The 24,200-nt window shown below is 39.2% G+C and overlaps 1 protein-coding gene across 6 annotated transcripts in view; it reads left to right on the top strand.

Annotated features, from left to right (window-relative positions):
• TMEM108 (transmembrane protein 108) overlaps positions 1 to 24,200 on the top strand; it is a 391,252-nt gene that overhangs the window by 207,021 nt on the left and 160,031 nt on the right. For 2 of the 6 annotated variants that reach the window (XM_032408682.1, XM_032408686.1), the window contains one exon: positions 17,227 to 17,308. In XM_032408682.1, the coding sequence (XP_032264573.1) occupies positions 17,269 to 17,308 (40 nt within the window). In that variant the 5' untranslated portion in view covers positions 17,227 to 17,268. Of the gene's footprint in view, positions 1 to 14,934; positions 15,077 to 17,222; positions 17,309 to 24,200 lie in introns of those variants that run through there. The other 4 variants (XM_032408681.1, XM_032408685.1, XM_032408684.1 and 1 more) reach the window with 3 other exon arrangements.

Here is a 24,200-nt window from a genome sequence, read left to right as displayed (position 1 = left end):
GCCATTGGCCACACTGGTCGTCTTGACATCTTCTCATTGTTGTGTGTTTTCTCATCTCTACATCTCCCTTGACTATAGTCTATTTGGTTGGAGCAGTGGGGGAATAATTTTTTTTTTTTTTCTGAAGGAGGTCATGCTGGTGGCTGTCTTAATAGCCTATGATGACAACATTGTAGGGCTATCATAGTATGTGCTGCTTTTTTGAGTGGACACAATGCTGACAGCTGTCATGAGTAGGGATTCCACAGAGCTTTTTTTTTTTTCCATGTAGCCTATGAGCTTAGGACTTATAGTATATTAGACTGGTAATCAAAATGAAAATTAATTAGCAAGATTATTACAAAACACGTACAATGTCCCTTTTTAGAATATATAGTCTCAAATTATGATGGTAGCCATGTAGATTGTTGTAGTCTTTTTATAAAATAATTTAGCATATTATAAATTTATACACACATGCACACACACACACACACTCACACACCTACCTCTCTCTTGACTGACCTGGCAGTTTCCTTCCAGGAGTCAAGTCAAAGGAAATGATTCAAAGTTAAAAATATGAGGACAGTATATCAGGTAGAAGATTGCACTCAGCAATGTAAAAGAAACCATTACAGCACCTTAACAAAATAGACATTTATCTTTCTCATAACAAGAAGTGGGGAGACCCAATATTCAGGGCTCCTGAGACAGCTCCATCATACCATTGACATCCCAAGCAATGGCTTTAGTCCTCATTGTCCCTTGTGGCTATGGGATGGTAAGTTTATTTCATGTCATTGTTCCAAATGGGAAGAGAAAAGGACACCAATACAGCTAAAATTTTTCTAGAAATCTCAGATGAACTTCTGTTTCTCATTAACTAGAACTCTCTCTCCTAGCTTCAAGGGAGACTGTAAAATTAAGGTTTGGTCAGTGTTAGAAGGTGCAGGAGAAACCATGAAGTATGTCCCAAACTGAGAAGGCACTATGAGACTGGAAGACAAAGCAGGCCCTCCATACAGTTTACATAGAGTTTTATTCAGGGTAACTTACTGACAGGGGGGAATTGGGTGGAGGACAATCCACAGCAGCTGCATAGTTATTCTCTACAAAATCTGGACCTTAGTCCACAGATTTTATAGAGTGAGGAGACACACAAAAGGGCATTATAATGAGATTAAAGGGGTTGCTTGCACCTCAGAGAGCTTACATGCACCTAATTGTCAGTTACCCTTTAATTAGATCTTGTGGCACAATCTGTGCATCAAGAAGGGGAAAGACTATATTATCTCTAACAGATTCATGGGCGGCCAAAACAAACCTCCCCCCTTTCCAGCCTTGGTGGGCATTTCTAAGGTAGGTATATTAATCTCCATGGGGCTCAGAACACAGCCCCAAGAGAGATCACTGAACTAACATGAACAAGATGGAGGGCCAAAGATGGAGCCAGTATTGTCAGCAGTCCTATGGTCAGCTATATTGTCAGGTTAACCCAACTTGGGTTTTGTTAATAAGGAAGATTGGGAGAATGTCTGTTGGCAAAACAACTAGTAATATCTTCCATAGTAATCAAAGTCCTGAAGATAACAAAAGTAAAATAATGGTGGCCCTATTGATGTCCATTTGCAGAGTAATAGATAAAATGATCTGATATGCGATGGAATATTATATAACCATATTAATCACAGTTGGGTCAGGAAAACAGAAGCTACTCTAAATGTGAAGAATAAGAAATATTTTAATACAGGGAATCAGAAGCTTATACAACTTGTGGAAGGCTGGAGGAGCAAAGCTCAGGAAAGTCATTATCTTAGTTTGGATTCTTCCTAAAGTAGAGCTTGAGGCAAGGACTTAGGAGTAGATAGTTTATTTGGGAGCCAATCCCAGAGATCAGCATTGTGAAATAAGGCAAAGAGGAATGGCCAATAGGGGTGTGTTGTAGAGATTGCATAATGGGAGCTTGATTCTATCAGAACCTACTGAGAAACCTAGAGAATACCTTTCAGAATTGTCTGCCCACAGGATGAAGGGTAGGAAGATGTATCCACTGGCTCCCAAGAATTGCCCCATGGATATTAACTCCTGTATTTCTGAGCTGCAACATGTATGTAGCCCCAACTAACTCTCATGACATCTGCTATGTCAGAGGAATGCTAGAACAGAAAATGGAAATGTGTATTCTGCACTTGAGGGGCAATGCTGCCACCATGAAGTTGAAGCCTGTATGGAACTGTGTAACCACAGCTGAAATTAAAGGTGAAGCCAAGAGGGTATGAACCAGGGTGCAAAGGCATTTGCTACAGCAGATTTTAAGAAGATGAACATGAAGGAGACATAGGGGAATAGCCGATAAAAGCATTAGCTGCCTGCAGTACCTAAGTAAATAGGTGGTTCTCTGGTGGACTCTGAGCAGCCTCTGACAAAACCTTCCATTTCTTGTCTAGTGCTAACCCACAGCTGCTACTGGTGAATAATGGCTTCTCTTTTACCCTTCAAATGTCATGCTTGTGCTCCCAAACAGTGGGAGTCTAATGGGAATCTAATCTGATGACGAGGCCCTCTGAGAAATGTAGTTTTTAGAGGTTTCATGCCCCTGACATATAACAGAGAGTTCAGAAGGGTTGGGATTGTCTTAAATATCAATAAATTTTATCTCACCCAGCAACAACTGCTGAATTACTTAGGAAGAGTTTATAAAAATATGTAGAACTTGGTTTTTGGTTTTTTTTAAGATTTTATTTATTTATTTGACAGAGACACAACAAGAGAGGGAACACAAGTAGGGGGAGTGGGAGAGGGAGAAGCAGGCTTCCCGCAGAGCAGGGAGCCTGATGCGGGGCTCGATCCCAGGACCCTGGGATCATGACCTGAGCCGAAGGCAGACGCTTAATGACTGAGCCACCCAGGCGCCCCAGAACTTGTTTTAATCACTTCCTATTCACTCCATTGATGAGGAAGGGATCCCACTGTAGGGTTTTGGGGATGGCCAAACACACAACACTGGATGCATGCGATCAACAGCAGTTGATTAGTCACATATTCATAGCTGGGGGATGAGAACACTGCATGTCACACAGGGCCACATGGGAGCTGCACTCAGGAACAGCGTGAAGAGCCAGGAGTTGTGGCAAGCAGGTTTGTGCTATCAAGAGGGTGAGGTGCCCCCTGGTTGCTGGGAAGGATGTGATTGGCTTGTTTGAATAATTCCACTTGCTTGTTAGGAACTAAAACACGTTACTCAGGGATAAGAAGGAACTATGCCTGATTCCTTTGATAAGGAGAGTTGCTTAGCTAGGGAACCTTATCCAGATTGGGGAGGTAGGCCATTGAAGGCCTTCCTGATTTTACCAGAAGTCAAGGCAGAACATAATAGTATGCTGTAATTTCAGGCCTTATGCCACGTAAACAACAGTTTTCACTAGTTTGGGTACAGAAAAAAGGGTATGTCTTTTTTTTCTTTTTAATTAACACTAAATGGCTCTCGTTTAACCATCTCATTTTGCGAGGCAGCCCTTTCTTCCCAGGATGTCCTCTATTTTGTGGCAAACCCAAGAACCTCAAGGCCCAACTCAATTGCAAAGATCAGTCCTTGAAATACCATCCCCTAAGAAAGGAAAACAAGAAAACAGGGCCTGGCACTTAGGGAGCATTAGAAAATATTTGAATGAACACAAGAGTAAGCTGAGCCAAGAGAGAAGTCCTAAGTTCTTCACTGCTTTTGTTTCTGCAGACACTTGGCGTCTTTGGCCATACAGCAGTCACTCTTCCACCAGCTTTTTCGTGTATGGGCTCAACACCACCTTGTCCCTGGTGTTTGAGGAGTGCGGTCTCATCTTAAATCTGAAATTCAGCCCTCCCTGCCTCAACAATTGCTGCCATGAACTTTAGGGAAAGTGGAAAGAATCTGGAGCCCAGGAAGCATTGTCCACCCTATCTGCACTTATCTGAAACACTTCCCCGGTCAGAAATAATAATTAAGTTTCTTGAATTATGCACTCACTATTGTTTTTCTATGCCCCACCCACACATACTCCTTTTCCTCAGCCTCTCTGACTGTGCCTATAGCTATTTAATTTTAAATTTAAAATTCTTTCGCCAGTTATACTAGCAACGTTCTAAGTGCTCAGTAGCCACCTGTAATTAATGGCTACCGTGTTGGACAATATAACTTACAGAATTTTTTATTATTGCAGAAAATTCTGCTTGACAGTGCCACCTGTGTCAGTTTTGTAGGATCACTGATGCATTTACTGAATACCTACTATATGCCTGAGCCTATTCTAAGCACTGAGGACGTAGCAGTAGACAAGACAAACAAAATTTCCACCTTCCCAGAACTTACATTTTAATTTGCATAGCCTACATCCAAATGTCTGTGTGTATCAATAGCTTGAGGGGGGACAGTACTGGAAAACAGATGGCTAATTGTTCTTAAAATTCCTGATTCATCCCAAGTCTGATTTCTTTGAGGTATAACTCAGTTTTCTTCAAACTTTAGAGACCTGAATTTTATACTTCTGATTTGGGCTGATTTGCAAGGCACAAATGGCTTACACATTTGACTCACGTTTAAGTATTGACTGTCATTGTTAAGTCTTTTAGATTCTGGGTAAGAGGTTTATTTGAAAGTAGTTCTAGGATTTAATCATTTAAATCCATTCTGGCAGCTTGTGTTTATAATTTTAATTCAGTGAAATGTCTAGTTCTTATGGATGTGTATAACCAAACAGACTAGGAAATACATTGCAATCATTTTGTTGGTTTTTCTACTACAAAGCCCATGTTTTAATACATGCCACCCCCATGTAGGTTTTACTCATACAGCATTAATATTACGAGCTTAAAAAGTTGGAATAATGGAGATGGGTGGTATTTTCAAATTAGTCATTATAATTCAAACACGCTATGCTAATGCTCTCAACAAGAGCCACAAATGCCAGCACCAACATCTGTTTGAACTAATGAACTGTGAACATTTTCCCCGCTGGTGAACTGATGAATTATATATGTTACAGTTGAAAGAGACCTTGGAAATGGGCCTTTCTCTTCCAACTCCCTCTTTCCTCATTTATTGGTCCTTTGAAGTTGTAAATGATTTGTCCAGGTAACAGTTGAAGAGTAAAACCCTGCCATAGCATAATGGGTCCAGAAATTCACTTCTGAAAAGCAAAGGTTCTCAAACTTTAGCATGTACCCTGGAGGGCTTGTTGAAGAATAGATTGCTGGGCTCTACCCCAGGAGTTTCTGAATCAGCAGTCTAGGATAGAGCCTGATAATTTACATTTCTAACAACTTCCTGGGTGCTGCTGCTGGCCTGAGGACTACATTTTTAGTACGACTGGTATAAACAATGTGGTGACATTATTATGAAGTTAATGAAATGGTGAGAATGAGCCTACATAGCTAGCTCTAGCAATTTGAGGATCCAGCTGCATGATCACATCTATCCAGGTGTAAACTTGGGTTTGACACCACCCAGTGGCAGTTGTCTAATGCTGTATAAACATCAACGGGGATGATTTTGGGTCCTGTAGCTGTCTGGGACTTACCAGACAGTGAGATTCCAGCTATCTTATGGTTAGTAGGCATTTATTTTGTTGTTCTGGTCTGGGAAGATTGAGCCTTGGGGACCCAGCCTCTATCTCTCTGCTTCCCAACTACTGCCTGCTATTTCCCTGTCAGTCTTGTCCTCTCCTCCATATAGCCTTCTCTCCCCCAGAAAATGAGAACATTGGTCCAACCTCATTTGAGAAGCTAGAGAGTCCCATATTCAAACTGCATTGTTTAGGAAGTTTTAAAGCAGCCAGGGGTAGATCTTCTGTTGTTCAATGTACTCATTCTCAAACTCCTGCCTCACTGTCCTCACTCAGTACCTTTGTACTTTTTTACCTTTACTAGTCAAAATCCTTCTTAGCCTTGCAAATTTAGCTCATATCCCATCTCCCTCAAAAACCTCATCCTGCTACTCTCCAGAAAAATGTCATTTTTTCCTTACTGTGAAGGTATAGGGCATGCTTCTTGTACTTCTATGCTCCAGACTCTGTGGATGTGTTATTTCATTCTCAGAACAATCCTGCAACATAGGTGTGATGCCTGTTTCACTAATAGAAAATGTGCTACCCTTCTTGAGTCTCAGTGTCTAAATTGTTATAATTTTCTAGAATATAGTGTAATAATTTATCTAATATAGCTGGTGGGGCAAAACTGGCTATAGAGTGATTTTTGCCATGATATTTGTTCCCCCTGCTAAACTGTAAGCTCCTTGAGGGCAAGGATCAGGTCTCATTTGCTTTTATTCCCAGCTCCAGTCTGTGCAACTAACACAGTACTTAGTACTTTGCAGTACTCGTTATTTTCCAAAGAAAAGGATCTCCAGCCTAATTGCTGCTTATACTGTATCTTCTTGCCCTGCTTCTTTCTGTGTGGTTGGTTATGGTCGCCACAGGAAGGAGGCCCTTTCGGTGTGGCCTATCCTCCCTGCTCCCGCTCAGAATTTGTGGCATGGCTCACCACTGTTTCCCCTGTGAATGCAGTCTTCAGGAAAAGGAACATCAGTCTACCTTGGGAACAAGTGATTTGACGATAAGGGTGGTTTCAGCTTTATGCCAAGTCTCTTAGTCTGCATGTAGCTTCCACACCCTCTTTACTTCGCTGAACCTCATTCTCTCTCCCTTTTTAGTCATTATCTCCTTAATCTTCCTGACATCCCTATGAAGCCAAGCAGCAAGAAAAAGTGAGAGGTGTATCAGAGATAGAGTGGGTAAAATACCACAAAGAACTCATGTTGCATAAAACTTAAATTGCATGAGAGGCTGTGGGTCTAAATATTTAAGAAACACCGAATCAGTCATTTTCTGTTTTAAACATAACTTGCAAATGTGGTTTCATCAATCATCCCACTTCCTCCATCTCTCGTAAAATGCCAGTCTCAGGAATGAGAACAAGCAGGACTGGCCTCACTGTGGCTCTAGTGCTCTTTTAGGCTGGGGTAAGCGTCCCTGATTCTTGACTGACTACACATTAGAAGCCCAGGGAAGTCTGATTTAATTGATCCAGTACATCTTTCCAGGATTCTTAATGTACAGTCAGGATTAAGAAGTACTAGATTAGGTTCTTGATTTCCAACCTTGGCTGATCAGAAGAGCCATCTTAGAAGCCTTTTATAATTGCTCCATCTAAGAACCTGGGAATTGGAATTCCTGAGGGAAAGACTTAGGAATCTATTTTAAAAATAGATTTTGACCATCAGCTAGTTTTGGAAATACTAATTTTGGTACTTTTAGATATTTATTCTAGCCCATCCAGTTATTAAAGCAAGGTCTAATTATCAATGTAGTTACATAAGCTGTTTAAGTCCCTCACAGATGAGATGAAATGTATTATTTTATTCAAGCGTCCTGGAGCAGAGCATAACGTTGAGAATCATCAGAAATGCTGGGAATATTGTGACTTCACTGTGGGACTGAACTTGCCCACACTGATCTTACCTGTGATCTTAATCCATGCTCTTCAGGGAATGGCTGTATCTGTTCCTCCCTTCCCTGGGTGTTGTTGGTGGCATAGGGGTGACTACCTGCTCCTGTACCACATAGGGAGTGACTTTGCACACTACAGACATTGAGCTGCAGGACATCTTTGAATTGGTAGCAGACAGCACTGCCCTCCTCTGATGGCCTTGCCTGCAGACTGAGGTAGAACCCATAGAACCTCAAACTTCAGGCTATATCTGTTTTATATTGGCCCACCTCATTCTTGCCCATGTAATTTTTCATTTCATTTGAATTTTTATCCCAGCTGTGCATTGAACGGACTACCTATCCTATGGAATCACCTGTCATAAATTACATATTTTGAAAGATTAAACCAAAACCACAAACTAAAACTGTCTTCACACTAGCTCAAAAATTACAGAAGTCTTCATGTGGATTGAAGTGGGATGGGAGAAGCTAAGGACAAGGAATGGAAGAAAAAGAAGTGTTTTGAGATCAAAATTAAAATTTAGCAAGGACTATGATATTATGACTAATTTCACATACTGAAGTGTGGTTGCATGTTCAAAGTATACATCATGATTTAAATGTTCTTTCCACATGTAAAACATTCTGATGAGAGTTTTGCCTATTTCATATGGCTTTCCCTCCGTTTCCATTGTAAAAAGTTGGCACATCTTTTAGGACAAATGCCTGCTTCCCAAAGGATATACATATATTTTTAGGACCCAAAATTCAATCTCTGGAGATGTTTTTCAGGCATTGCAAAAGAAAAAAGAAAAATGAATGTGTTTGCTGTGGAGAAGAAATAATCTTTTTTATAAGCAGTGCAGTCAAAATGATGAAACGTCCTCCTTTAGTATTTGGCATTGCTACAATATCATTTAATTCCCTGACCTCACTGTACAGTCTTTAATACCAAAACCATAAAAGGGAAAGTGTGGTATGTATTCTTCACCTTACAGAAGCACCTTTCTGTCTCCTCAAATGAGATAAATGGCCTTAATACACTGTAATGCTAGAAGAAAGAAGCCTGTGTCATTCCAATAAGCCTCAAGCTCCTGGTCCTATTTTTACCCCATTGCTGACTTCAGTGGCCCTGGACAGCAGAACCCTCTCCCCCAGCACATGCAAATAAACTCCAGCTGGTCTTGAGGAACACTCAGGCAGTTACTTCTCAGTCCTCCAAGCAGAATCCACATTAATTGATTCCTTTTTGTAGGCTTTTCCTTAGTAGAAGGTGAACAGTTTTTGCCTTTTGGTTTGGAATTCAGCATCTCATGGATCTGACAGCCTCCAGTATTTTATTTTTCAGAGAAGAAAATATGAAGGGGGAGAGAGGAAAGGAGAAAGGAGCACTACTGAAGTGCTTTTTATCCTTCAGAGTTTACTGAGTGAGATCCTGGCTCCCAGGGTTGCTGGAGGACTAGCCTGGGTGGAGGGTAGATCTGCACTGCTTCCTCCATCAGTAGGATCCTCATATAGACATCATTCTCCTCCTCAGTTTGTAGAAAAGTGCTCATGCAGGTTCTGCACCAGGAAAGCCTTTATATATTTTTTTAAAGATTTTATTTATTTGGGCGCCTGGGTGGCTCAGTTGGTTAAGCGACTGCCTTCGGCTCAGGTCATGATCCTGGAGTCCCGGGATCGAGTCCCGCATCGGGCTCCCTGCTCGGCAGGGAGTCTGCTTCTCCCTCTCCCACTCCCCCCTCTTGTGCTCTCTCTCTCTCTCACTCTCTCTCTCTCTCAAAAAAAAAAAAAAATCTTTAAAAAAAAAAAAAAGATTTTATTTATTTGACACAGAGAGCACAAAGGGGAGCTAGGGGCAGGGAGAGGGAGAAGCAGGCTCCCCTGAGCAGAGAGCCCAACGTGGGGCTCGATCCCAGGACCCTGGGATCATGACCTGAGCTGAAGGCAGACGCTTAACCAACTGAACCATCCAGGCGCCCCCAGGGAAGCCTTTATTAATCAGAAATCACACTGTCGGGGTGCCTGGGTGGCTCAGTAGTTAAGCGTCTGCCTTCGGCTCGGGTCGTGGTCCCAGGGTCCTGGGATCGAGCCCCACATCGGGCTCCCTGCTCCGTGGGAAGCCTGCTTCTCCCTCTCCCACTCCCCCTGCTTGTGTTCCCTCTCTCGCTGTGTCTCTCTCTGTCAAATAAATAAATAAAATCTTTAAAAAAAAAAAAAAAAGAAATCACACTGTCCTATTTTTTTTTTTTGGCTTATAGTCTTGCCCCATGTGAATTAATTGCTAGTATTTTAAAATAGGGAGAGACATCTAAATATATGGCTTCTCTTGAAAATTTAGGGGAAAAATTTTTGTGAAGATTTTCAGCTTAAGGGAAAAAAGACTTTTCCTGCTCACAATTGGCTGGAACCTAAAAATACCATTCCCTCATGCTTTCAAGTTCACCATAGTCACCACTATTTCCTATAAACTCCCAGGATTGAGGCAAAATGACAGACTGTAATCAGGCTCACACTGTTGATCATAGGTTCAGAGAAAAGTGAAATATTTCTTGCTCTAAACGAGAAAATTTGGAAGAAAGATTAGGAGGGCCACAAGTTTCAGGAAAATGATAACATCTCTTTATGGAAGTAAAGAGTATTCCTGTTTAATATGCAAATCATCTGTATCAAAAGAATTTGACTAAAAAGATATTATAACCCAAACTTAGCCCTCTGGTCACATGCATCCATTTATGACATATGATGTAAGTGAGCCAAGAAACCTTCATATTTGCTTTCCTGAAGTAATCCAGTGGTCGTGATTCTCAGGCCCTGGGGTGACTTGCTGAATATCAGTTCCTTTCATTTTCCTAGTTTTCTCTATCTTCACAAGATCAAAAGCAGCATGTCTGTACCATTCGCTTGGGAAAAAGGGAGAGACACCATGCAATGTACTAGATACACAGGAGGTGCTTTACTTCATTTAATTCTCTCAGCAATCTTCTGATTTAGGAGTCAGCCTCATTTACAGATGAGGGAGCTGATGCTCAGAGAAGTTAAGTAACTTGATCAAGGGCACATGGCAAAGCTACTCAGTGATCTGATTTTTTCCCCTGCAGCATGGTGTGCCTGGCTCATGAAATGCTTTCCCTGAATCACTACTTACCACATGACTTTAGCTTTTATTGTGGGTTGATAAGGAGCAGCCATGCCAAGAATATTCTGTTCATATTCTATAAAACTGCTATTGAGGATGCTAATGCTTATCAAAAATTGTCTAACGATCTTATCTTAGAAGTTAGTGTCGGAAAAGGGTAGTATTTTTTTTTTAAGGGTAGTATTTCTGAACAGAATACAAACTGTGCCTCTATGCAGCCAGAAAAAAAAAATAATGCTATCTTTTTTGCCTTTATTTTTAGGAACCTCTGAGAGAAATGTATTATCCAATTACATTTTATGGTAAAAAATTTTTTTAAAGATTTTATTTATTTCAGAGAAAGAGAAAGAGCACCAGCAGTGGGGAGAGGCAGAGGGAAAGGGACAAGCAGACTCCCTGCTGAGCAGGGAGCCCTCAGGTCTCGATCCCAGGACCCTGGGATCATCACCTGAGCTGAAGGCAGACACTTAACTGACTGAGCCACCCAGGCGCCCCTATAGTAAAATTAATCCCCCCTTTCTCCACATAATTTTGGATCTCCCTTTCTGATATTATTAATGTGCGTTGATATGTTAATAATTCTGTTATACAACTTGCATCTATTAGTAAGCCTCCTTAGATCCTTTGTAAGGAAGACAAAGGTATAAATTATGAATAACAACTTAAAGTCTAACTTACACCATAAAAGTAAATTCTAAATTAAATTTAGATAAGACACTGGATCTAACAAAAGGGACTATTTGGTTGATATTCCGAAGTCTTTGGTTCATATCTAGTTTAGGGAAAGCACAATTAAGAGATGGTTGGTGAGCTGTGGCCTAATGTGTCATTATCCTGCCTTCTGCTATTAGGTATTTGCTTTGAGCCCTTGTGTGCCAGGCACAGGGACAAGTGCTTTGCATGCATTGTCTAGTCTTTGCAGCAAGCATATTAAGTACTGTTCTTACCCATTTACAAACAAGAAATCCACTGATTAGAGGATTCTAGAAACTAGTTCAAGATCCTCACAGCTGATAGGCGTGATCTCGAGCAAAGACAGAATTTTTGGTATCTGTGTCCTTGCCTATAAAATGGAAATGTATGCTCCTTACCAAACTTTTTTGGAGGCCTGTGAGGTTAGTTGATATTGTCAACTCTCCTGTTCTTCTCTCCCCTCATTTTCCAAAGGCACCATAATGTGTGTTGGCCATCAGTTTAATCAGCTCTTCCTGGGTCCTAAAGCGTTGGAGAGCCATTGTTCTGTTTTGTGCCAGCTCTATTATTCACCTGAATTGTTGGTCATCTTCATTCTTTGCCTCACAAAATATTTTAAAGCTCATCTCAAATTCAGTTGATTCTAGTGATTCATGGTAGTTATATTCTGTAAAGTTTTCACAAATACTGAACTAGTGAATACTAAGCTGTTGCTCTCGGGAAATAAAGGGTTAGGTTTCTGTGAGCCTCAGGTCATATTTTTGTCAATTGATCCATAAATAACCTTAAGTTATATGTGTTTTTGTTTATAGAAACAGTGTTTCTAGATACCTTATGTAATATATACTATTAATTCATTAGTTTTTAACTTATAGCCAACAGCACCATAACTCATGCCTTTTTGCACTTAGCACTAGACAGTGCTTCAGCACGATGCTTGGGGACCATTTCAAACAAAGATAACAAGAAAAAAAGTACAAAAAATGCTAAAAACATGGTACTAAATAGCCTATGGAAAGGACACTTGTTCACAGTATGAGAGCTAAAACAAGAAGAGGGAGAAGATGGTGATGACAGAGCACTGCCTTGTTTGACCTCAACTGGGAACATGTGTGTTGAGCAATTCAAATTTTTCCCACTCTGAGCATGTATGCAAATGATTGCTAGGGCACTGTGAGAATTGATTTGGGGGTTACAAATAAATTTTAGGGATAGTAACTCTTTGCTTTTTATAAGCTGAACATTTTTTCTAGGTTTTCATTTGTATTTTTTTCATTTATTTGTATATTATTTGTATTTTCATTTGTATTATAGTTTTTACTTTGTAATTTTTTATGTAATAAAGTTTATATTTTCCTTATTGCTTCAAACTTTGATTTAGATTTAACAAAGCTTCTCTACTCCCAGTAGAAGAATTTACCCTTTATTGTAGTATTTGTATACTTTTTTTTTTTTTACCTTTAAAGGTCTGGTCCTTTGGAATTTATGCTGGTGTATCATATTTGGAATTAGTACAATTTTGTCTTTTCCTGTATACTCTGCTATTATCTCAAAAAGTTCATCTTTTTTGCCTATTGATTTAATATGCTGCCTTTACCATATAAATTTCCATATATAATTTGGTCTATTCATGTATTAATAGCAAATAGTTTTTGATTATGTAGAGGCTTTAGAGTATGTTTTTATGTTGTTTTCCAGGATTTCCTGGCTAGTCCTTATTCTCTATGAACTTGTCATTTCAAGTTCACATAAGAGCTTTTCATTTGCCTCTTTATTACTTTTTCCCTGCTACATGGACATTTCTAATTGAAACATTTTAAGTGATCTATGAAAGAGAAAAATGTCCCTTCCTGAATCAGTGGACTAGATATAAGTGTTCCATTTAAGCCAAAGAGGGGAGAGGCAGGATTCTGTTAGGCTCACCTTCTTCAAGGAGTGGTTCAGGTTACTTGCACCTCTTTGTTTACTCTGAACTAGTTATCAGTGAGGGCCCCATCTATGCCGCTGTATCTGCATGTTTGGGCAAATATTTTCATCATCATCCTCTCTTATTTTTCTTTTCTTCAACCTCTTGGCTGTAAACTGTACTTTCTTAGAATTTCATCCCAGAAATTCATTGTCATCCTTGGAGGTCCTAAGTTATTCCCTGAGGGACCAGATATAATGAATGTTTCCTACTATCTGGTTAAAAAATGGCTTTAGATGGAATCTCATTGTGCCTCTCCATTGTGTCTATCCAAAGCAGAACAACTGACCCAAGAGACTCAGGTGAGAAACCATCATTAGAACTAAGTGAGTTTGGTTAGGTCACAAAATGAATATACAAAACTGAGTCATTTTCATATAGAGGTAATTCGAAGATATAATGGAAGCAGAAATTCCATCACAGTGGCAAGTATATATATATAAATGCCTAGGAATGAATCTGACTAGACTGTAGAACTCAAGTAAAGGAAAAGCAGTACAAAACTATAAAATCCATAAAAAAGATCTAAATAAAGATTAATTTTGAATAAATACAAGCCATATGGTGCTTGTAGTTGGGATAATCCTGTGTAAACCAGATATACCAAGTGTCCTGGATTTATGAGCTCAGTTGTTTCTTTGATATGTGAATAAAATGGTTCTGTTGCATGTATTGTCAAAAATCTGACTTCTTCAGAAACCTCTAAGCATTTCTAGAGATGACTAAGGGGCTTACATTTGCCTTGATCAATATAAACAACTATTTCTCTGCTCTCCTGTTACTTAATCATTTATTTATTCATTCATATGTTTACTTGCTTTATAATTGAGCACTTACAATGTCCTCAGTCCTCCGTAGATGCCCACTAACCATTGCTTATGACTCCTGTGGCCCCTTCCTGTTCCTGGTCGCCCTTGTCTTAAGACGTAGTCTCTGTTCTGTCATTGCCCAGCTGAGCACCACTTATTAGACTATTTTGTATAAGACTTTTGCTGAGATTTTGAGGGTACTAGTGGTAGATAAGCATTGTGGGGGAGAATAGATGTAGTGTATAAGTAAAAACAACAGCATAAAACAAGCAATGAAAAATTTCATACATTTTAAAGTTTAAAGTTTATACATTCCTCCCTGGGGAATTTCTCATTTTATCTTTTATTCTTAGGTCCCACCTATTTCTGTCTTTTGGAATTGCTCTTTTTCCGTCTCTCAGCATGTCTTGTGTATCATCTCTTCAGCCTCTGATTTCTGGACTGCTAAACCCCTCTTTCCTAGCCTGTCAGAACTGAAATCTCCTCTGTTATTTTATAATGGAGAAAAATTTATGTCTTTCTCGACCTCTTCCTCATCCAGATCACACTTAGGGTGGTGGGTGGGGCTTTACATAGTCATTGAGCTATTGTGCATACACCCCCAAAAAGTGCTTCTCTCTCTCTAAATTCTTCTGATCTTCAGAGCTACAACTTTTAAAATATTATCTTTCTCCTCACCACACTTGGTTTTGAAGAGATCAAATCTTTAAAGCAAGTAGAAGATAAGTACAACTATAATACCAATGATATTTTTTCTGGAATTTAATAAAATGATAAAGTTAATTTAAGGGAAAAACATTCAGAGAACAAGATAAATCTTAAAAAGAGTAATAATGGGGGGATTAACTTTACCAAGAGTTTAATTTAATCAAACTCTTTTTGTTATAGTGGAAGAATGAGCAAACAGATGTAAAATATAGCACAAAGTCCAGAAACAAATCTAAAGGAAATCCAGAAATACCAAAAGAAAATACAGGCAACTATTTATGTAATCCTGGACTAAGGAAGGCCTCTCTAACCATGGCTGTGTGTGAGTCTGTTTGTTTGTGTTTCTAATTCTTACAAAAAGGGGGGAAAAGTATGATTTACAACACGGATGGTCCTAAGAAACATTATGCTAAGTAAAAGAGCCATATAGAAAAACTATACATTATATATTATTATTTTTTTTTTTTTTTTAAAGATTTTATTTATTTATTTGACAGAGAGAGCGAGAGAGCACAAGCAGGGAGAACAGTAGAGGGAGGGGGAGAAGCAGGCTCCCCGCCAAGCAGGGAGCCCGACGTGGGGCTCGATCCCAGGACCCTGAGACCACGACCCGAGCCGAAGGCAGACGCTTAACCATCTGAGCCACCCAGGCGCCCCACATTATATATTATTTATGTGAAATGTACAGAATGGGCAAATCTATGGTTGATCAGTGGTTGCCAGGGACTGGGAGGAGGGGAGAAGGGAAATGACTGCTAATAAAGATAGCAGTTTTGGGGTTTTGTTTTTTTAGTTTGATTGGTTTTTTGTTTTTTGGGGGTTTTTTGTTTCTGTTTTTGTTTTTTTTTTAGAGTGATGAAAAATGTTCTGGAATTAGGTACTGATGATGGTTACACAACTTGAATAATACTAGTGACCACTGAATTGTATACTTCAAAGGCTGAATTTTATAATACATGAATTATATCTCAATAAAAACATTTGAAAGATAAATTAGTTTCACTTGAGGTATTATGAGAAAATAACCCAGCATGCCAGTAGAGAATCATTAAAGTGTTAAAGAAAAAGATATTCAGTGACATTTGTTAAAGATGGTGAGTCAGGCTCTATTCAGGACCATCAGGATAGGTATAGGGAACGATGCAATGGGATTTTACAGTGGGGGAGAGAGATTGAGCTCAACGCCAAATACAACTTGGGCAGGTGGCCATTTATAGCCAAGGATGGTGGGGGGGTGTTCAGTGGATAGAAAATTACTGAGAGGAAACATCAGGGGTAAAGGGTTCTGGCTAAACTAACCTAATAAGATTCTTGCTAAAGACAGGCCAGGGTAATTATCACCTGGGGATTGATGGAGGATAAGGAACCTGATCAGATATTGCGAGTAGAGGGTTCTGGTCAAAATGACTTAGCAGTTTGCTAATCTAGTTCTTGCTAAAACTAGGCTTTATGAGGAAGTTCATGGATGGACCTAGGAGAAGGTTCAGGAGCCTTACTAAAAGGTTCAGGAGCCTTACTAAGGAATCCTTGTCCAAAAAAAGGGAATCTTTGTCAAATGTGAACTAAAAATTTTAAAAAGACAAATGATTAATAAACTTATAAAATGCAAATTAAAACAATGAGATGAAATATTTGCTATTTATTGGCAAGGATGTAAAGAAATTATAAATTTCCATCATTGAGTAGGTTGTAGTCTAATGAGGTTACCTTAAGGAAATACTGTGTGCCATTTAAAATAAACACAAGAATATTTTTCCGCTAGGAAGAAAAATTAGAATGTACAATAGAGAGGGTGCCTAGCTGGCTCAGTCAGTAGAGCATATGACTTTTGATCTCAGGGTGGTGAGTTCAAGCCCCACATTGAGCATAGAGCCTACTTAAAAACAAACAAAAAATATAATAGATAAAATGAGATAGACCAATAGAAGTGCACATTGAAAGGCTGCAGAGAGAGGTAATTTTGTATTTTCTTATATATTATCTCTATTTCATTTAGCTATATTTTCCAAATATTCTATACTGGATTATGTTTTATAATGAGAAAATAATGGAAAAGTTATTTAACATAATACAACTTCAAGTGTGGTGAAGCTTTTTGGGTTGTTTTGTTTGGTTGAACACCATAACGGGAATAAGATTAGAAATCTTTTGTTTCTCCTGTTTAAAAACTAGAGATTCATGGGGAGGTTAATTGGAAGTCCTCAAAAGTTCCTAAGTCAGACACTCATTGTCTGATTGCCCATGAGTTTCCTTTAGTGATATGTATAGTTTCAGGTTTTAACCAATTGATCAATTAGTATTTATATAACATCTAATTAGACTGTGGTATATCCATTCCAAGGATTTTCCTCTTCAAAGTCAGGGATTTTAGGCTTTACAACCAGGATCATGTTGAGTGGAATTCTTTCTGATTGTTGAATTGAATTATGTTCGCCAGGTGTAACAATTTTCTTTTCCCAATTTCCTAGACAGAATCATGAATAAACTGGAGGACAAGCAGGACCAGATGATACCATGAAGAGAAGTTTACAGGCCCTCTATTGCCAACTGTTAAGTAAGTTGATATCGCATTTCTTTTAGAATATACCATTGTTATTATTTGTCCAGTGCCAGAAACTTAAACATTTTCTGGAGGAAGACCAGGGTTTGCTCAATAGAAAATTTTCCCTCTGCTTCGTCTAGGTACTTAAAGTATCAAGCATTAAGTCATCCTATTGTTTGGGCCTCAGTTGTAATGTAGACTGTTATAATAATTCTAAATTGGCATGTTAAGAATAGTTAATTCAAGGATGAGTGTCAAAAACATTATTGCTCTTGGTTTTGTGGCAGAATAAAGGGTTCCAGTATGAGCTTCTGTGGGTTCCTCATGGAGAAGGAATGGTAGACTGTGTTTTGTGGATATTGTCACATAGAACCCGTTACCATTTGGTGACTATACAGCCTTTGGCTTGGAATGTTTTGCTTAGTTATGTGTGTCCTTAAATAACAAGTGATAAAAATGTGATTTCTTTAGGTTTGATGGTAGAATGAAAAGTGTTTGATTATGATTTTATGCATGTTGCTCGTGTGTTTTGGAGGTTGTGCCACAGATCTCCAGGTGCCCCAGAGTGACTGTATAGCCTTTGGAATTGCAATTGTTACTGAGTGAATGTAAAAGCCAATACCAGTTGGTGGGTTTGATGTTCAGGTTGATCCACTTAGGACAATAGACACTGCCCACTCCAGATTAAACCAAAGCCATTGAGTTGGAAAAACCTGGAGTTCATTCTGCTTGTCTGGTTCTTGCTGAAGTATACAGAAGACCTATCTTTCCTAGACTGGATGGTTCCTTTTTAACTTTTTGCCAAGAAAATAACATAAGAGATTGAGATGCAAATCACCAGTTCCCCTTAGAATTTATCAGTTCAGGTTATGTTGCACCCCCAGTGCAAAGCACTTTACATATAGATGGCATTTTGGTTAGGTGTTTTAATTAACTTGTTTCTGCCACTGAATTCTAATCCCTGAAACACAGATCACATCACCCTGTTTTCAGCCTGGTGAAATATTGCCAACTTATATGGACTCTCTCATGTTCTTTCTCCATGCATCCTATAGAACTGTGGGTTTGTTGCCTTTTTTAGTCACCATACAGTACATCATTAGTTTTTGATGTAGTGTTCCATGATTCATTGTTTGTGTATAACACCCAGTGCTCCATGCAATATGTGCCCTCCTTAATACCCATCACTGGGCTAACCCATCCCCCCACCCCCCTCCCCTCTGAAACCCTCAGTTTGTTTCCCGGAGTCCATAGTCTCTCATGGTTCATCTCCCGCTCTGGTTTCCCCCCCTTCATTTTCCCCTTCCTTTTCCTAATGTCCTCCTTGCTATTCCTTATGTTCCACAAATAAGTGAAACCATATGATAATTGACTTTCTCTGCTTGACTTATTTCACTTAGCATAATCTCCTTCACCTCCATCCATGTTGATGCAAATGGTGGGTATTTATCCTTTCTTGATGGCTGAGTAATATTCCATTGTATATATGGACCACATCTTTATCCATTCATCTGCTGAAGGGCATCTCAGCTCCTTCCACAGTTTGGCTATTGTGGATGTTGCTGCTATGAACATTGGGGTGCATGTGGCCCTTCTTTTCGCTACATCTGTATCTGTTGCCTTTTTTTAAATGGTAAACTTGCTTGTTAGAAAAAAGATTTTATAGATTGAAGAAGCAATGTCATCACAGAATAATTAACTCTGCCTTGATGGGAGAGTGGACATTTGAAAGTTAAATAGGATTACACACACACACACACACACACACACACACACACATACACCCCACCCCACCCCACCCCAGAAGGAGAAGCAGGCTTTGCAGGAGGAAGACACAGGAAATGAAAGAGAGCTTAGTAGATTTGGAAAGCAGCAAAATGTTGAGTTCACCTATGCTGATTGTATGCCCTGAAGTTTGTGTAATGTTATAAGGTCGTATATGATTTGAAAGGCTTCAGTTAAGTATTCCATGAGTCAGAGATCAAGTCTTATGCTAATGAGGCCCATCCTCCCAAGTGGAGCATGTGTGAAAACTGAAGGGGTTCTCCTCAAACATTAACTAGATATCTGCAGAAATCAACTTTGTCTTAACAGTTTAATTGTTTGCAGGCTTGCCTGGAAATGCAAGCAGCCCAGTGTAGGTAGATTCCAGCTAGTTAGGAGGTAGGTGGTGGTGGCTCTTAATAAACAACCCTGGTTACAAGGTAGCTGGCTATGGGAGTCCAGATTTGTAGAGCTGGGAGGGTCAAGCACTGGGGCACTGGGTCAATTAGTCTGACTTCAGAAAATGTTTTTCACAATTTCATAGAGATGAGGGCTTGTTATGTATAGCATTTTTTTCTTAAGAGAATTGGATATTTGGTAAAACCCAAGCTAACTTAAATTCTGGCACACATAGGCACTCAAGAGCTGGTATATGTCATTCCTTAGCCAGTTATTATTAAGTTACAGTTGGATTAAAGCTGTCCACAAACAATGTGTTATTTTTTCAGTGTCTGAAACAGACTTGAGAACTACAGGGTCAATATAAACTTACTATGTTACCTTATGTAACTCAGAAAATTTATGTTTTTAATTTGGGGGGAAAACCTGGTAGAGTGTTCTGGAGGCTGGACTAGGCTGGGGCCTACCCAACATCTTTTTTCCCTGAGGCCTTTTCACGTGACTAAGTAGGGCTTCTTCACAGCGTAGTGGCTTCAGGGTAGTCAGACTTATTACATGGCAGCTCACAGCTATGAGGCCAGGGCAAAACCTACAAGTCTTGTTATGAATTAGGCTGGGAAACCCAAGAGCAATACTTCAGTCACACTGTATTGGCCAAAGGAGTCATTAAGACCATCCCTTATTCAAGGGGAGAGGTATTGGACTCCAGCTCTCAAAGGGAAGAATAGTAGGAATTTATAGTCCTCTTTAGTCTACTACAGAATTTGTTTAAAAAAAAAAAAAATGAAAAAGCACTTACTAATGGACATGAGTGAGTTCATGAGTTGTCTTTATCATCAGAGAGTCTGCTCACTCTTGAGTGCCAACTGTGTTCACAGACATCTGCTTATCAGCTTACCTATATCATCTCATTCATTCCAGAGGCAAATGCTTCAAGATGAAGAAGTGTTAACGGATAAGTAAGTTAAGGACTGGCCCATGGTGACTAGGTAGTGAGTGATGGAGTTGAAATTCATACCCAGGTCTCTCTGACCTCTTTGTTCATGCCCATTTTTTCCGTCCTGCCTGGTGCCTCCACCACACACAGAAAAAATCAGTGTGCGGCACTTCTGCTGTCCCTGTGGCTAGTTATGAGTGGTTCTAACGCATGATTGATAAAGTTTTCATCCTATTAGTGATGTCAGGTGAAGCTTAAAAGGAAGGAAGGGAGGGAGGGAGGAAGGAAAGAAAGAAAGAAAGAGAGAGAGAAAGAAATCAAGAAATCCAGGCTCTCTTCTCTCTCTCTGGATTACTGCATCACAACCAGTAGTCACTGGGGCTATTTGTGTCTGATAGGGGGTAAGGGATGCAGTCTTTGGCAGGCAGGGAAATTGAGGTTTTATTTTACTTTTATAACAATTGACTGTGTCTAATTTGTTTTATTTCTTGGGCTCCATTCCACAGTATAGTACTGAGTGTTTCATCCTGCCAGTTTTAGCCCTTTGGGAAAGTTTAACATATTTTATATGATACTTTGGAACAAATGAAAACGAGGATGAGGGTGGTGATGAGAACCTTCACGGTTCTGTAAAAAAAACAAATACTGCATTCATTTTTCTTTTTTTACACCATAAAGTAGGTATGAAGCTAGTGCAAAGAATACCTGGGTTTCTGAGCTGCAGACCTGGGTTCAAATCCTAGCCCTACCACTGAGTAGGTGGCTTACATTAGATAAATTACTTTACCTCCATGCACCTCATATGTAAAATGGGATATGACCACCCACTACATAAGATAGTGTTGAGTGAGATAACACAGCACATAGAAGTTTTCTTATTGGGCCTTCTGTCTAGAAGAGAGGGGTACAACCTAACCAGGAGCTCTACTGTAACATTTACATAGGTCTTTCTGGTTCACAAAACATTTTCACAGAATTTGATCCTCGGAATACCTCAGAATATCAAAGCAAGTGGGACATTAATTATCATTAATCCCATTCTACAGAGGAAGGAGTTGACATGATCAAGACTGCTTTTCCCAAGCTGTATCACAGTTTTTTAATTAAAAGAAATAATAATGGAAGGTAAGAAGCATCATCACAAACCTTTAAGAACATGACACTGCGGGGAGGCACTGAGTCCTGAGTTAGCAGATTTGATCTCTTCCTAGGTGCTATGGACTGTGCTACTTTATTGTTAAGAAAACTAAAATAATTATTATGAGCTTATGAAAGTAAGTTTTTATATATCAGTATCTATTCAAACCAAAGTTGTTTGGATACTTAGAGTGAAGGAGTGATTATTTAGCTAGTTAAGTGTTGTTTATGCTCAGGCATTTATATTTCTTAAATCATGCTCTGTATTATTATTAATGCATCTTGCTTGCTGTTGCATGCTCTGCATATACTGGACTAACTGAAGTTGGCTCATGTATTCTGTCTTCATGGTTTGTTTCTCCTGATAAGTGAGAGGAAATTTTTCCCTGAGATTGAGGAGGGAGAGTTGATATAAATAATAAATTCAGGTCAGTGTAGGTCCAAACAAGTATTGACTCCAGAAACTTAGGCTCTTCTAGATGTTAGAAACATATTGCATTATGAATGCATATGAAATGAATCTTCGTCTCCTCCACACCATTGAAGGTGTCTTCCCTTGCCTTTTACACTGCTTGTTCATAACCTCCACAGACAGTAACAGTGTGGCAGCCATGATTAAGGGCTTGGATTCTGGATTAAGACTGCTTGGCTTGAGATCCTGGTTTACCACAAATTCTTTTCCAGATGATTTTCACCCCTTCCCTTACAAAACATAGCAGTTGAGTGTGCCTTCACTGCCAATAGCTGTTGGATTGTCTGTCCACCACCCCTTGCAAATCTCACTCTTGAGGCTACTAAAGACTTTGCTCTTGAGGAAATAAGAACATGTCCTATTTAGTAACTAAGAGCAGTTTATCAGCCTGCATTTCTCTCATGCTACCACCAGAGGCTATAATAATGGTAATGACATATTTGGTGTTCAGTCAGCGTTATGGAAATGGAGGAATCCGTTTCATCAAAACTGCAGCACAGTATTTTAGGCTGGATTATTCTGATTGGCTTTCATCAGTGTTTCTCAAACCTGACTTTACATTAGAATCACCTAGAAAGCTTTTAACAAATCCCCTTTCCCAAACCCTACCCTACATCACTTAAATCAGAATCTTTAGGGGGCGAGTGGGGAGTGTGGTGACTGGGCATTAGACAATTCTAATACACAACCAGGGTTGAGAATCACTGGCTTAGAGCAATGGTTTTAAACTTAGTCATGCAACAGCATCACCTGAAGACTTGTTTAAACAGAGATTGCTGGGCCCCACCCCCAGAGTTTCCGATTCAGTGGATGTGGGGTAGGGACAGTAATTTGCATTTCTAAATTTCCAGTGATGCCAAAACTTTGGTCCTGGGACCACACTTTGAAAATCACCGTCTTAGACTTATGAAAGGCTATCTTGGAGCAGAAAGAAGCTTTCAGCTTCCCTGTTATCACTTGAGCTGCATAGTGGTGAAATAGATCTTGGAACAAAACCAGGGTGAGTTAGGAAGGAAGAGCAAGAGAGATGTCAGGGAGGGAACAAGCAGAATCACAGTGTTGTAAAATTAGAAAGTGTTAGAATTTGAAGTTTTGTGTTACTCTTCAGGATACACTGGAAGTTAGTTTTTACTCTGTTTTAGCAATAACAAGGGCACAAAGAATGGACTAGCTAGAATTAGAAATAAAGCAAAGGAAAAACACAAGAGTGGCCCTTGGCTCTATTTACTACAGTGAGTCCATTTTAGAACTTGATTTTATAAGACTGTTTCTTCCCCACTTCATGCTGGATAATTCTTTTGCAAATCAAGAATTTGAGGCTGGATTTTTTTTTTCATTATGAAAAAATTTGCAAATGTTCCCTAGGGAGAACTGGTTTCTTTGGTTCTGAAGGAAACGTCATTCACACAGAAAAACTGAAGAAGTGACATTTTCAAATGTGACATTAACCCAGGGAGTTAGGCATACTGGGTCCTTATAGGTGTCATGCTGATTTAATGTCTTTTTTATTTTAAGTTGTGATTTTTAAATTTCTATAAGTCAACAAACTCTCTTATGCAGATTAAACATACCTTAATAAAACCTTCTCATTGGAAGCAATTCCAGTGAAGACTGAGGAATAAAATATTTTAAAGAAACAATTTTATGACTTTTGAGTACTTTATTTTTATTTTTTTTCCAAGTACTTTCTATTACATGGCTGGCAGGAATGTAGATGAGGGAAGTCATGCTCACACTTAAAACAACTCTTGCTTTATGCAAATTTAAATGTTAACTCTTCATGAGTAAATTCAGCTTTCTATATGGAAACAGTTTCGCTAAAACATATGGTGGGAGAGAGCATAAGATTTGGATTTAAAGGATATACTTTGAGCTCTCAGTTCTCTTACTAATTATGGGACTTTGCATAGAGTACTTAACCTTCCAGAGCCACTTCACTTTCCTTAACTGTAATACACAGATGATGAGTATAATAATATCTACCTTGATGATTATTGTGAGAGCTAAATGAGAAAGGTATAAAAACATTTCATAAATTGCAAAATTTCTAAACGTGGGTTGCCATGTTAGTACTGTCTTTAAATAACTTGTTTCTTTTGTTGTTATATTGTACCATTGTTTAGCAAATCCTGTTTAAAACTTTTAAAAAAGAAATGTGAAAGACAGTCTAGCATGTCCTCACCCGGATTCCAGCT

The sequence above is a fragment of the Phoca vitulina genome, unplaced genomic scaffold (assembly GCF_004348235.1).
Source record: "Phoca vitulina isolate PV1807 unplaced genomic scaffold, GSC_HSeal_1.0 scaffold10, whole genome shotgun sequence".
NCBI classification, from domain to species: Eukaryota; Metazoa; Chordata; class Mammalia; order Carnivora; family Phocidae; genus Phoca; species Phoca vitulina.
The sequence above is the reverse complement of the archived record's forward strand: the minus strand, read 5'-3'. Positions and strand labels throughout refer to the sequence as shown.